At 36.3% G+C, this 14,856-nt stretch overlaps 1 protein-coding gene across 1 annotated transcript in view; it reads right to left on the minus strand.

Annotated features, from left to right (window-relative positions):
• Nucleotides 1-632: 632 nt before the first annotated feature.
• The window catches only part of LOC104915099 (FERM domain-containing protein 3), a 106,656-nt gene continuing 92,432 nt past the window's right edge, over nucleotides 633-14,856 (minus strand). Inside the window, exons 8-9 of the mRNA XM_031557413.1 lie at nucleotides 11,141-11,287; nucleotides 633-4,065 (exon numbers count right to left, since the gene is read on the minus strand). Of these exons, the coding sequence (XP_031413273.1) occupies nucleotides 3,470-4,065; nucleotides 11,141-11,287 (743 nt within the window). The 3' untranslated portion in view covers nucleotides 633-3,469. The remainder of the gene's footprint in view (nucleotides 4,066-11,140; nucleotides 11,288-14,856) is intronic.

Here is a 14,856-nt window from a genome sequence, read left to right on the forward strand (position 1 = left end):
TTTCACTTAAATTTTGGTGCTTTATATAACGCACAGACATGTCTGTATCTAAGTTTTTTATGTGCTCAAAAAATTGCGTCAGGTTCTGATTTAGCTCCTCAAAATAGCATTCCTGTTGCTCACGTCTCTTAGGTGTTGCTTCTGTGCAGGCTATACTTTTTATCAGGTACTTTTGCAATATCTGAGCTAGAAAATTGCTTAGTATAAGCAAGCTCCATCCAAAAGCTGCACAGATTTATTTGCATAATGCTCTTGTCAGATTTGTCCACCAGAAGATTGCAGCCATATATGTCTATAGCCAGGGCCCAACTTTAAAACCAGACTCTTCAATTTGTATTCTCTGCATACTAATTTTATTTGGTGGACACTCAAATCTAAAACTAGCATTTACATGGTAACTGGGCAAACCATTGGGCTTATAGTTAAGTGCATCAGAAGCCACATTACTAATGACTTAAAGGCCATAAATTTCTTAATGTCTCTGTAGCTAGTGGGCGAAAAAATATACATAAGGAAGGAATTTGTTAAAGTACTAAAAAAAAATTGTGCTATTTCTTGCACCAACTAATTCTCAACAAATAGTGTTTTAGGTGAAACATCTTTCATCATAACAACAGTCATAACTGCAGTAAGTTTTTCTCCAGTGTATTTTTATTAGGGATTCCTGCCATCATATCAACATACAAAACAATCAGGATGTTGATATAGAAATGTGAAATTCACTGTACAAAGATAAGGCTCGAGTTACAGATATATTATCCCCCCATTCTCCAATGAAATAAAACCATATTTAATTCTTCCCAGAGTTGTGTTTATAAATGTTAGACAAACCACAAAATAGATTTCAAGTACATAACATTTTACAATATTACCCAAGCACAGACAGAAATGCACGATACTGTACCTATAGATACTCTGTGATCCAACTGTCATCCTCACCAATTAAATGCCAGACTGCTATTCTGAGTATCCCCAACTATATGCTCCTGAGCACATTAGGTGTTCCTGGCCTTTAATGTTAGAAGACTCTTGTGACTTACATTTGAATTATGCTGATGGTCTAGAGAATAATATAAAGAAAAGGAAGATTTTTAAAAGGCCAGGCCTGGATGTATGCACATAGGTGGCAAAGGTAAGTACATGTGCATATATGCTTTTGCGTTTAACCCTACGTAAGACCTCACTACACTGCACATTCTCTGAAATTACTTTCTCATGCAACTCGATCATTTTCTGATAGAGTTAAATTGAGCAAAACAATACTCCCACTTCTTATGTGCTATAATTTACAGGGACAAGATTATATTTTAGAGCATAAGATTTTATTCATTTTTTGTTTAAATGCAATTGTCAGACTCAAACAGGAGCCTTCATGGAATCTTGTCTCTGTAGTCCAGCAGGACACCAGCTTTCACAGTTTTTATCACACACAAAACCTTTTCTGATACCTTTTTTCAAAACAGCATCAGTAAATTATTTCCTGTTAAGACCCAATATCTACTTTAGTTTACTCTCCATTTCTACTAGGCTGAATGATTATTATATGTCATAGGCAAGGATCATTTAGTTACAAGTAGCACGAGATGAAATCCTTATCAAGTAACTAATCAATAATGATTCTTCTGTGGAACAGATTGTCAGGGAAGAAGCCAAGAGAAAAAGGCAGTTCAATTTAGCCTTTGTTGCTTGAGAAATTAATAGCAATCAGAAAGCTTTCCATTGAGAAAAGGAACTTCTGAACCCTGTAATTGTCTAATCCTTTAAAAACTGGAGAAGTTTAGAAAGGAAAGGAGAAATCTCGCAAGGAAATCGCCACTTTCAAACGAGACACTTGTAAAGGCTTACATGAGAAAGCCAAGCCAACTCTCTGACATCAAAAATACAAGAGTTTATTTAGTAGGAATTAAGAGCTGTGGTTATATATCTTAATAAAACAGTCTCACATATGCCTTCCATTTGTAAATCTCTAAGCAAGAGAAAGACTCTGAGGTCTAAATCAGAGTTTCCTCAACTTTAAAGATGAAATACATCTGCTCTGCGATCAAGGGAAATAAAAACAATAGAAGCTTTCTCAGATAGAACCTCTCTGGTACATTTGAGGGCTTTCAGATGCTCTCAGTTATTGACAAGATTTTAATGAAGTATGTTCTCTAAGCAATACTGGAATAACTAGATATACAAATTCATCTTACATGAAACAGCATTAAATCCGGCAACTGGGCTTACACTAATAGGGAAAGAGGGTAGGTATGCTGCTATATGTAAAAGGAAGCATATCAGTACACACAGAAAATATGTTGTCTCGAAGATTAGTAATAGAGGGCATCAAGAATAAAGATGCATCTCATAAAGCATTTATTCCTTTAATTGTGAGTCAGTAGAATACTTTCAAGGTCAGCTGTACAGTCTAAAGCTTTGCTTTTAAAAATGCATATATGTTTCTTCTCTATCATTTTAAAAGCAGGTCACGCATCTACTGATTTAGGTAGGATTTCGGCTTTTTTTCTTTTTTTTCTTTTTTTTTCTTTTTTTTCCCTACTTACTATTGTCTTCTTCCATGTTATGTACAATAATCTACATTTAGACTGAAGACTCACTGTCTTCCAAAACATACTTGGACTATCATATAGAGACTTTCTAAAGCACTGATAAATCGTAAGACAAACTGACATAACAGGAAGGATCATTTTTTTCAATTCTGCTCTCTTCCCTAAGCTTTACAACTAAGCCTTTCAGAAAATCTTCTGAAAAAATTTGGTGTCATTTAATCTCCCCCAGGCAGCCCCTACTGAACCTGAGTAAACTTTCTATGTATTTCCCAAACCGCTGTCTTTCCTATAGAGCTAATTCAATCTCATTCATTCTCCAGCCAGCAGTTTAAAAACAAATCACTGCTAAAACACTAAAAATAAACTTCATGTTCTTGTGCATTACTCTTACTAATCTGTACATTTAAATAACATCAGAAGTTATCTTTTGCTAAAAATTTACCAAAATATTTTAAACACATAAAATTGTAAAAAAAAAACAAACAGAAAAAAAAAAATCAAAACCAAAAACTCAGCATAAACATTGCTTGTATAGGCATAGGCATTGGTTAGAAGAGATTGCTGCACTAAGGAGTATATTCAAAAAAGTTTTTCTTTCAGTTTCATTACATTTAATGTAATGGATTCTACAATTAAGGGTGATATTAACTTATATTACTCCATCTTGTATGATGTAATAAGTGAGCAGAAAAACTGAAATGCAATTAAAAGGTTCTTTTAAGTTACTGAGAGGTGAATGTATAAGCCTGCAACTAAAGGAGCAATTTAAGTTGGCAAAGGAAATTTAATATCCTGAAAAGAGTGACAGTAAATGAATATGAAGACAGCCACCTACTGATGGCCCCAGGGGCATTATGGAAAGCTGGCACGAACTGAAATTTTGAATATAGCCCTTAGTAGTATGATTATTTCTTTAAAATTTAAAAGCTGCCCAGCATGTCACAAATAAAGTTTATTTTGCAAGCCACCCACTGCCTAAGTGGGCAGTAATATTCAATATGAAATTGCTGAAACTCTGGTGTCTGACGGATTTCATGGAGAAAAGAGATCTGAAGGTCTGACTCCAAGAGAACAAGGAGAAGAGGAAACACAAGCAACAACAGTCCAAGGCCTACAAGGAGAAGTCTGGAGAAACTCTTCACGAAAGCATTCACCTCTATGTTGCCCATTACAAAGTCATAGCTCCACCTAAGTGCTCTTCGAGCTTCTTTCAGTTCTTCTTCTTCTGCAATCATAAAAGCATTTTCATCTGCTTCCAGTTCCTCAAATGAATCTGTATCATCTTTCTCATTCTCTGCTCTTGGACAGGTATCAAAGAGCATGTCAATCTCATCATCAACTGGGGTGGGCAGCAAGCTAGCACTGGGATTGTATACCAGTTCTGAGATGGTTAAAGGTTCCTCTTTCATCTTCTCTTCCTGTTCAATGGCATGATCAGTACTGTCCCCACTGTTCTTAACTGGGGAGCTGGAAGTCACAGGAACTGAAATCTCATCTTCCTTTGGCAGTTGAATATCTGGGGAAAAAAAAAAAAAAAAAGAAGAAAAAAAAAAAGGTAGATAGAAAGATGAAAACAGTGATCCTAAATTTCTGCTTTCCTGGTGGAAAAATCCAATAGTATTCTATGTAAGTTGGAGAGATGATTCTGCAACCATTTTGCATATTGAAACCTCTATCAGACACAACTAACAAACACTGGAAAAGCCTCTCGAAAATTTCATCACTGTCAGAGGAGGACAACACCTTTTATAACACTACAGTACAGGAGATCCAATTAAATTTGTATGATGCAGCTAGCTCTAATACCAGTATAATACAAACAGTTCGTTTTCTGTGGACAGTCAGGCTTCTGATAAAAATGAATACCAAGTGCAGATGTGAATTGGTGCTATTTGTTGTCAAAGTAGGAATAATAACAATAATAATGAGTAGACCAACTTTCTTTTCATTTGTCTCAAAGAAATAAAGTGATAAGACAATGGGTGAGGTTAGGAATTTTTGATAGAGCATGGCATTAGAAGAGACAAATATCACGATAAATTCCTATTAACAGTAAAGAGGATAAAAAGAGAGGTGGGTTGGCATACCATATAAGAAGGATATGATTGAAACTGAATAAAAATGCTGCACATCTTTAAAAAGCTTCCCCTCCTCACATCGCATTTTTCTTCCAGTCATCTTTCCCCTCCTTATACTAGAGTCTTTTTTCTCCCTCTCCTTACAAATTCTTTCTCTCTTCAAAAGAAGCCTTTATTAGCATTACTAGTATGCTTGTTTCTTACAATCCAATTCCCTGCCCAAATTCTCTCCTCTTATGACTTGGTACCCTTCTCCCAGTTTAGTACTAACCATGGTAAATTGTCTATCTGTTCTGCAGCTACATGAACACTCACGTTACTCCTTTTTGCTGTCAACAGCAGAAGGGGAGGGAAAGATTCACTGTATCAAAATTATGAGCTTTGTTTTAGAAACCTACCTACCTTCTATTTGACCAGATGGCAAAAGTATATTCCTGCACCACAGAGTTGAAGGTAATACAGTATACTGTACACACTGTTACAAATTTTGCATTTCTTGAATGACAAGGTCTTAAAATCTACTTCTGTTTTCTTTTCTTTTCCTTCTCCTAACATAGCTACCATAGCTTGCACATTCAGGACAAGACATACCAGTGGCAATTTCAGTTTCATAACAACTGATGTCAAGCCACCCAACCATAGACCCACTCTGGTCTAGACACAGGCTCATGACCACACTTCTACTAGAGACTCAAATAGTCTTTGCAAATTTGTTGTTTTATTTGTGTTCTATGCTGCCTAAAGAAAGACCAATTGCAGAAAACCTGTCAATACAAAGCTAGTGTATCAAAATTTTGTAGAGGAAATTAAATAAACAGATGAATAACTTTTGAAATGTGGCTGGATCACTAGAAGTCTTAAAGCTTATTATAATGCATTCTGGTGGAAATATCCATCTAGTACATCTCTATAAATCAGAGTGCCTGAGTGTCACCATGGAATCTTCCATGTAACCAAGTGCAGCTCCATCAGCACTGTCTTTTGAATGGGCAAGTAAGGTTCATGGTTATCTCAGATTATAGACTTCCAAAAACTGGGTGAGTGATATTGTGTTAAAATCCGGTAACTTTAAAATGATACTTAACTTGATATCAGTTGGGGTGAAATGCCAATAAATGCAACATATAAAATATATAACATATTACAAATAAGTTGAAAAGACCTAAGAAATGGCAGAAGAAAAAAAAATAGAACACTTTAAACTGACTTACATTTTAAAGCACTCCCTGAATGAGCCAGCTTGCTCTTCACCTGACAGGTCAGTCTTCTGGATTCCTTTCTTAATTCTAGCTTTGTGTCTCATGTTATATTCATCAGAGAATACCTCTTCGCTGTAGGACTCTATCCTCAGTAAGCATCCCTCCTTCAGTAAAGCATGTTAGATGTTAAAATCCATTTCCCCTTCTAAGTCTTCCAACTGGCCCAGACAAATCTCTTCTCCTATAATCTATTATTTTTCCTGCTCTCTAGGAAATAAGCTTGTCACTCCTCCAGGTGAGGCCTCACAGTCAATCTAATAGTTACCCTCAGCCAGAAAGACTGTTTCTGCTCTGTCTCATTTGATCTCTGATAGAGCCAATTTGTAAAGCTAACCTACAAAAATAACTGTTTTTCTTCCTAAATTAGTTGTCTGATGTTTTTCTTCCTGAAATGGCTTATTAGATATTGTCAGGAGTGCAGCACATTACCAGCACTGTAGAGAGAATAGGAATGCATCTTCCACCAACTGCTTGCCAATAGATTTTGCAGAGCTGAAATGAAAACTTGTCCTCAATAATGAAAACAAACAGAATGAAGATGCCTCCTTATTAGCTTAATTTGACAGCTATTAATTCCTTCTCTCAACTGCTCTGTCCTCTCCTATTATATTTATTAGAGAAAGTCATCGTATTTCAAATGAAAAATGTTCTGTGCTGGAACTTATTATCTTTGTATTAACAAATGCACTCGCTACAGTCATCACCAACTGAATGACACTAGATGCAACAAAATACAGACATTATGAGGTGAGAAGAAAGAGATTTAGGGTAACCTTTCTCCTAAGCATCCCATAACTGCAAGTAGCACCGGATCATCAAATCCTTTGCATCTATTCTGGAGGTGCATGCCAATTTTTTAAAACACTAAAATACTAAACATTTACATATATATTGAATATAAAAGTACAACAATTTTCTTTTCAAAAATGCTTTCCACTTTCTCTTAATGGAATAAAAGGTAAGTTGAGCCACATAGGCATCTCAGTATGGATTAAAGATACTAAATTTAACCTCCCAAATTTGTGAATCCTGGCAATAAGCCACTCTATACCTGCTTAGATATATTACTGACCCTTCAAGGTCAATAATATATCTATCCATCATGTTTCTCATCATACAAAGGACAGCTGCAACTACTCCAAAGAAAGGCGACCTCAATTTACAGTTTAGAGCCTTTTCTCCTTCACCAGAGTAAATTCTAGTATGCATAACACACATAGTGAACATAAACAAGGAAGATCAGATTAACTTTCATTAATATTGTTTTTTTTTTCCTCATGCAGCTGGCAAATGTTCTTTGACTCTGTTGTTACATTTTCAAATCAGTAATGTTCGAGGTTGTATTGAAATTGAATGTGCCACAATTTCAAAGTGTACATCAGCTTTATAGTCCATTATTTAGTTTGAGCTGGTAACTTCAAAGCAACACAATCAAAAGATGGCACACATGAGACCCAAACAACTACTTCTGCTATCCCTTCCCACCCTATGCTCTTTTCCTAATATGGCAGTTTAAAAAAAAAAAAAAAAATCTTATTATATAGTATCAAAGCAGAAGGATCTTCAACTATTTTACAACATACGTTGTTAAGTCACATCAAAGCAAAGCAATTGCATTTTATGCCAGTTTGATACAAATGTAAATAAATATTTTAACATAAGTATTTGAAAATTTTGAGCATTAGCTGACCCTATTGCAAACTCATTTGATACATATATATAAAAAGATATATAAAGCTGATTTTTTTTTTAATAAATTATAATACTATAAAATTTCTGAAGGATTGAGGGAAAAAATAACTATTAGCCATGGTCAGACTAAGGCCATAGCAAAGTTTCAGTCATGTTACAGTATACAGATATGTATGTTGAGCCACTCCAATTGACATCTGTCGAATGACAGATGTATAAATGGCACGTATTGCTCACAATGCTGAGATTTCTTGTGCAGGCACAAGAACAACATGTTAATGCATCGACATTGAAAAGTGGTACAGACCACAAGAAATATACTAGTGACACAAGTTAAGAAAAGAGTAAGTTTGGATTTTGAAAAGTCTACTATCTCTTTTAGAACAGTTAACATTTATCTTATATTCAGATTTGAAGAAATGTTACAAGTATAAAATTACATTTGAGAGCACTTTGTTCCTCTCTTTCTTTCTTTCTTTCTTTTTTTTTTTAAAAAACAATCAATTTATATTCCATAGATCAAAATCTTACAGTACATAATACTGGCATATTAAGTAAATATGTTTCCAGTTTTATTCCTTATATAAATCTACAGCAAAGCTTTGCTATGCTTTTCTGGCAACTGGACAAACCTAACAGAGCCAGAGAAATCTCATTATCCAAGCCAAAACTCAGTACCTTCCTTTCACTAAATATTGGGATTCCTCTGAAACTCTTATTTGTTACTGCAGATAGGAACATGAACAGCTGAATAAAACACAAGTTCACAGCGGTCATATGCTGTGAACATGAATATGGAAGTAGTCTGACATAAATGTTGCCAGATGCTAGTTTCTCTAAAGGAGCCAAAAACAGCAGCTGAGGTTTCATAGGATGAAGGGCAGCTCCACCTCCACCATTCCTAAGAAGCTGCAATTGCTGAAAAGACAACATTCCAGAAAAAAAGTGTAAGCTCTCACTAAAAAAATCAGTTTGCACTTTATCTTGTGGCTAGATATACTGCACACAGCTTTACTGATCAGACAGGCAAACACAATTACATATCTGTAAAAGAACTAGAATTTGTGTAGAGGAGAAGGTAATGGACATTAAAATTTCCTTGTTTTAAGTAGAGAAGGGAAAAATTAGATATTGTCCAGAAAGAGGACAGCAAATGATCCCTCTGATTGAAATATTTAGCTTGTAAACAAGTACAGCCATCATGCTGCAACAGGTATGGATCCTTCCTATGTCCTTCATCATTTCCTCTGGAAATTCTGTGCATTCCTTCACTTACTTTAATTACAAACTTTATATGTACTATCCATAGAACTACTTGAAGGAGAGAGTAACTTTCATTTGAGCAAAGTTCATGGAGATCACAAAGGAATGGAAGGAAAGGGAAAAAATCTAAAATGACACTGAAGTCAAATATTTCTCTTCAGAGGATCTACATCAAAGTGGGATCTGCACCACAGCCAGATGCCCAGCCCTCAGAAGTAGGACGCTATATCCTACCCATTTCACATGCTCATATAAAACACTTAATCTGGCTTTGCAAGGAGAATAAATCACTGATAGTTTTAGACTTTTTAGGTAGTAACCGAGCTTTCCTGTTGGCAGTTCCAGTTCATTTTACTCTTACTGGAACTTCTAGAAGGGAGTAAAGCCCTGTCACAGCTGCCAGCTCATATCAGCTGCAAGTGCTGTGACTCCGCAGCATTGCAACCGTCTTTCCAGGCACGCACTGTATCCCAGAGTTCAGTTAATGCCACAGTATGTGCAGCTGCTAGCAGAGGCCATTCTGCTCTTCACATCCTGCAAAGCACACCCAGAGTGCAGAAATAAAAGCAAAGTAGGGCATGTAGTACAGCAAGATTTCTGGAGTATGCTGTCTCTATCCCATCTCTGCCCTCGAAGCCCACCTCAGCAGTGCTGATCCTTCTCAAAATTAGGATTAAACAGTGAAAAGGCTAAGTTGAGTACAAGGGAGGTAGAAATGTCTGCAATGGAAACAGGAGTGAAAAGGAAGATTTGTCTGTCAGCAGAGCATAGAAAGGGGAGGAGCTGGTGAAGGAACTGCCATCACTCACGGCCTAGCAAAAGGCAAGGAGAGCAAGGCTGCAAAGAACTGGAACAAATGTATAAGCTTAGCACCTGAGAAAAGAACATGTGGAACATTTCAGCAACCTCGCTGAGCCTAGGTGAGCACAAATCGGCATTTTTTCTGAAACATGACATGCAGAACGGGGCTCTCCTGAGGAACTATACCTCCCTCCATAAGTTTTGTACAAGCTGACCACAGTCCCTAGGTTTTATAAGCTGATATGCAGATTTTTTACCTATGTACATTAAAAGGAATAACATCCTAGAAATTGTACCACAAGATCAAGGTTTATAAGAATTGCCAGAGCCCCAGTACACAAATTATTAGACTATTGCCTAGTACAAGATGGCTTGCATGCATTAGAAGACAGACTAAGAAATAAGAATACAAAATTTATGCAAAGAATGCTAATTTTTCTATTTCACTAATGATTTTTGAAACAAGGGTTCAGTGCTACTCTCACAGATACTACTGCTTTCCCTGAGTGGTCATCATGGAAAGGCAGCCAGGAGCTGCTGCCCATCAGAGAGAAGTCACTGAAAGAAGCAGGCTCTCCCATACCTGTTATGCTTACTGTCTTTTAGTTTTCAAATGTTACAAGCATGACAATACTCTGGTCTTTGCCAGGACATCCTTACTTGAATGTCCTGTAAACACCTATTTCTGAAATGAAGTTTCATTATCAATTCATGATAAAGGTGCATGAGAACCTGAAACCTGTCTATCCACATATGCAAAAGCATAAGTATTGTAGAAAGCATGGAAAAACAAATTTTGAAGCGTCATATTTCATCAACAAAACAGAGGCATACAGACCAATGAACGGACCAATCTGTCTTTTGCAAAAAAGAAAATAATTATGGTATAAAAGCAAATAAAAAGCTTAGTTTTGACTGCTATCCAGAACAACACTTTTTGTTCTTTGAGTCACATTCTTTTCTGTATAATGAAAAAGAGATCTGAAACAGGCTTCTTTTTTCTTTTTGATATTAATATTCAGGATATTATAATATTCATTACTGAGAAAAGCAGTAACAATGAAGTTATGATCTGGCAAATCAGTCACCCAGTTGCAGTTAAACCAAAATGTATCCACTGCTTCATTCAGCTAACATTCAAGATAAAGTATCAGCTTATCTTCAAATTTAAGAACTATCTCGTTTTGCCAGAAAACATCAAATTTTAAAAGTATTTCTCCCTTGAATCAAAAAAAATCTACTAGAGTATAATTCCAGTCCATTATTTCAGTAAAACATTACAACAAATCTCATTTAAGTTTTTCTTTTTTTTCCCTCATTCTTTCTTCCTTTGTAACTCTTCTCTTGTCAGTAATTCACCCTTATTCTCTGACGTATTCAATGTAATTTTTCATCATGCACAATTTCTTACCAGTAGATCACTAATAGCACAACCAACTATGAAGGAGGGGGGAAAAAAAAAATTATGAGTAAAATAAATTTTAAAAATTAAATTTACCAGCCCTTCTGGCTGTGATCTTGGAGCCATGCCGCAGTAATCGAATGCACACTTCCTTGTTACAGTGGTTAACCATCCGCAAATGAATGCTTCTCTTGGTTTGGATTTTTACAAGGCATTTCACCATTTTGGCTATGATTCTCTCTTCTCAAAGTCTTGTAGAAACTCTACTCATACTGCCTTCAACCTTTCATTGAACTTCCTCTGTGTTTCAAAAGACCAATGCAAGTCCCTCTCAATGAATCAAATGACAAGCTTCTAACATGGCCAACAAAAATATCCCAGCAGGGAACAGGACGAGGGGTTATTTTTAAACACTTCTAAATACCTTGTAACGTACAATACAAACCTCCACAGTGTCCATCTCAGTTAGCAGTTGCTAGTGTAACAGCTGAATCACACAAGTATAAAAATATCCAAGGTATCAAAACATATTGCAAAGAAACAAAGGGACCGCATTCAGGGTCTGTTTTTCGTAGAACAAAATGACACTGCAGCCATTATTTTTTTCTAAAAGCTTTAATTTGGCAGCTGATGTCATTTCCCCACTACTGCCTGGAAAGTACTTGCAGAAAATGTGTAGTTACAAAGGGGAAAAAAAACCATGCTGTGCTTACAGGCCTTAGTTTTAGGGGAACTGATGTGATGAAAACAAGCCTAGCATCAAAGCTGACCTGTGAATAAACAAAAAGAGAAAAATCCTAAACTTAGGGAAAACATTATTCTGCATATGTGCTCCAGTTGTCCAGTTGTGGGCAACTATTGAACTCTTCACATTCACCAGCTATATGCAGTGCTTCAGAAGGCTGGCCATTTCTCTGTGCAGCAGGGTTCCTAAAAAAGGCATGACACATAGATAATCACTGCTGACCATTCGCTCGAGCTGGAAGCTGGAATGCAACCACACACACAGCATCACACTGTGCTAGTGGGAGAGGGGCTCTGACTGGACTCATCAAAGCCACAGAGAGAAGTGTGTGACAGGACATAGTTTCTCACTTTTTAGAATACCTGTCTCTAATATTTATGACATGTGCTGCCCGAGTCTGTGATCTGTCATTCCTGTTCTCTCTGCACTATAAAATTAATGACATGCTTGCAAATATGCGGGAAAGAAGGTGGGAAAGGGAAACAGTCCTGCAAATCTGTGTTTTACACCAAGCAATTTCTCTCATTAAAGATATCTACTTAATTGGAGATTTCTGGAAAGTATCTTGGCAGTAACTCCCTCTCCCTGCCTCCAAGGCCCATACCATCTCAATATGCAGCAGATCTCGTTTTCACTCCTTCCTCCTGCAGGGCAAACACTCAAATGCAAGTGAAAGCCTGAGGAGGCGAATGGCACTTGGACAACCAAAACACATTCATGTAGATGAATACAAATATTTCATTTATAGATTAAATGACTATGCTCACGCAAAGCAGAAGAAACAGAGACTTCAAGTCACTGCTAAAAGACAAACAAGGGAGATTTACAATGAAATCTTGTAGATAAATCTGCAACTCTTTGTCTTTACTATTAATTCTGGGCAAGTAAGGAAAAAACTGTCTCAAGAGAAGAAAGACTTTACATGACCTCATAGCAGCAGTGAATCCTGCATAGTGATTGGAAGACAGTTTCCAGCAAATATTTTCCAGATGAAGACACTATTTCTCTCATTCAGGGCTGCCTGAGACTTTTTTTCTGATTTCGTTTTTGCAGAAGGTAGCCAAGAAGGTAACAACACCATTCTTAGTAACTAATTGATTTTGCAGCTCTTTGCACTCTCCCGCTTCCTTAATTGCTATTCTAGATAGCAACACAGCTGAAACACTAATCACTGGCAGAAACTATGTTAGAGAGACCCTTAGCATTCATGCAGAGCATGAGAGAAGGCAGATGGTTTTGAATCTCCTCTTAAAATTACAACCTGTGGTTTAAAAAAATCAAAACAATCTCTCCCCCAAAGAAAACAAGAACTAAGAAGACACTCCTCCAAGCTACTGTCCTCCCACCAGTGAAAAAAAAGAGCAGGAAACTTTTATTTAAGCACATCAATTTTAACATATGCTGAACTGAAGTATGATAATGGGGAAGAGCGATTTATTTTTAACAGAAGTAGCGATCTTATTTTGTAGATACATCTTACAGTAAGCACCTTAAAATCTGCAAATTTATAAATAAGTTACAAAAGAAAAATAGCAGAGCTAATTATCTGTTGTACTAGGCATTGTCGGCTTGAAACAAAAGTTTCGCTTGTGAAAAAACTGTTTTTGGACCTGTAAGGGCTAAACTACATGGCCAGAGAACTGTAAATCCAAGTTAGTTTGTTCACCATAGACATAATGATGAATGTGCTCATCCCCTGCTGTACAGGCATAAAGTGTGAACAGATAGCTAAAATTATTTTTATTCTACTAGCGTATTTTTAATTTTTTTAATATTTATGGGGACTATTGCATTAGGGACTATTTTTTCGTGTGCTGTGGTACACAGAATTAACACACCCAGACAACCATGCATACACAGCTGGTGTGTGCTCATTCCCATACATATTTATCAGATGCAACAAAAACTCCATTTTTTAAAAATAAGGTATTTTTGATATCAGATAATTGCCACCAATTCAGTATCTCTTGTACCCCAGTGATACAACAATAACTTCAGTAAAAACATGTAGTAGTTGCACGTTTTAAAGTAGAAGTAAATATGAGTAACATGTTCCCTTTTGACAGACAGCTACTAGTACAGAATAAAGGAAAGGATAAGGGCTATTCACACACAGCACAGATGCCCACTGACATACAATTTTTATATGAAAATAGAATCTTTTAAAAAATCACCCAGCTCAGTGAGCATATCTAAAAAAGTGTGGAAACATCTGGGGAAGAAAATACTAAGGAGTGTGGATTTTAAATAGAAGGAATTTAGAATGAGTCTCTCCCATCAGCTGCCTTTTTTCAGAAACACAGTACAAGGTACACCAACTAGCAGGATGACATTACTTCACTTTGATTGCTTCCATAGCAAAAGTCAATATCATCAAGAAAACAATTTACGTATGAAACCTGAGCACATACATATCAAATGGCCTAGAAGCTTTCATCAGTTAGCAAAACCACATATCTGAGAGATAGACATATTAAATTTAATAGAGATATTAATTAATTTATTTTTTTACTCAGATAGGCAAGTCTTGCTTGCAGCTGATGCTAGGAAATTTGAAGAAAACAACCACCCCCTGCAAAATAATTGCCATGTCATCAGGATAGGAACTAATCTGGATTACCAAATCAGACAGTGAAAGAAGGCATCCACACAACTGCTACAGCAATTAGGAAAAGAAATCCAACATGTTCAACTGCACTGTTGTGAAAAAAATTTCTACAGCGAAAGGACTATAGGAAGGATCTAATAAGAATATTCAGAAAGGCTGAATTTGGCTATCTATGACAAAGATAAATTCCAAAACACACTTCTAAATACTACAAAACCTGCATAATGAACTGACTTTAGAAGAAGGTCTTCAAAATTTAAAAGGTAGAAATGACCTCTATAGGCCTATCTGATTGTCATTCACATAAAATTTGGTTCCACGTGACATGCTTCTATGCAGGACAGTGATTCTGATTTATCATGCTCCCTCTTTCCTCCTTCTGAGTCAGATAGGAGTTTAGCACTCCAGGAGTAATGGAAAAAGATGAAGAATTTTAAGCAGTACCCACAAAAAAAAAAA

This window comes from Meleagris gallopavo, chromosome Z (genome assembly GCF_000146605.3).
Source record: "Meleagris gallopavo isolate NT-WF06-2002-E0010 breed Aviagen turkey brand Nicholas breeding stock chromosome Z, Turkey_5.1, whole genome shotgun sequence".
Taxonomy (NCBI): Eukaryota; Metazoa; Chordata; class Aves; order Galliformes; family Phasianidae; genus Meleagris; species Meleagris gallopavo.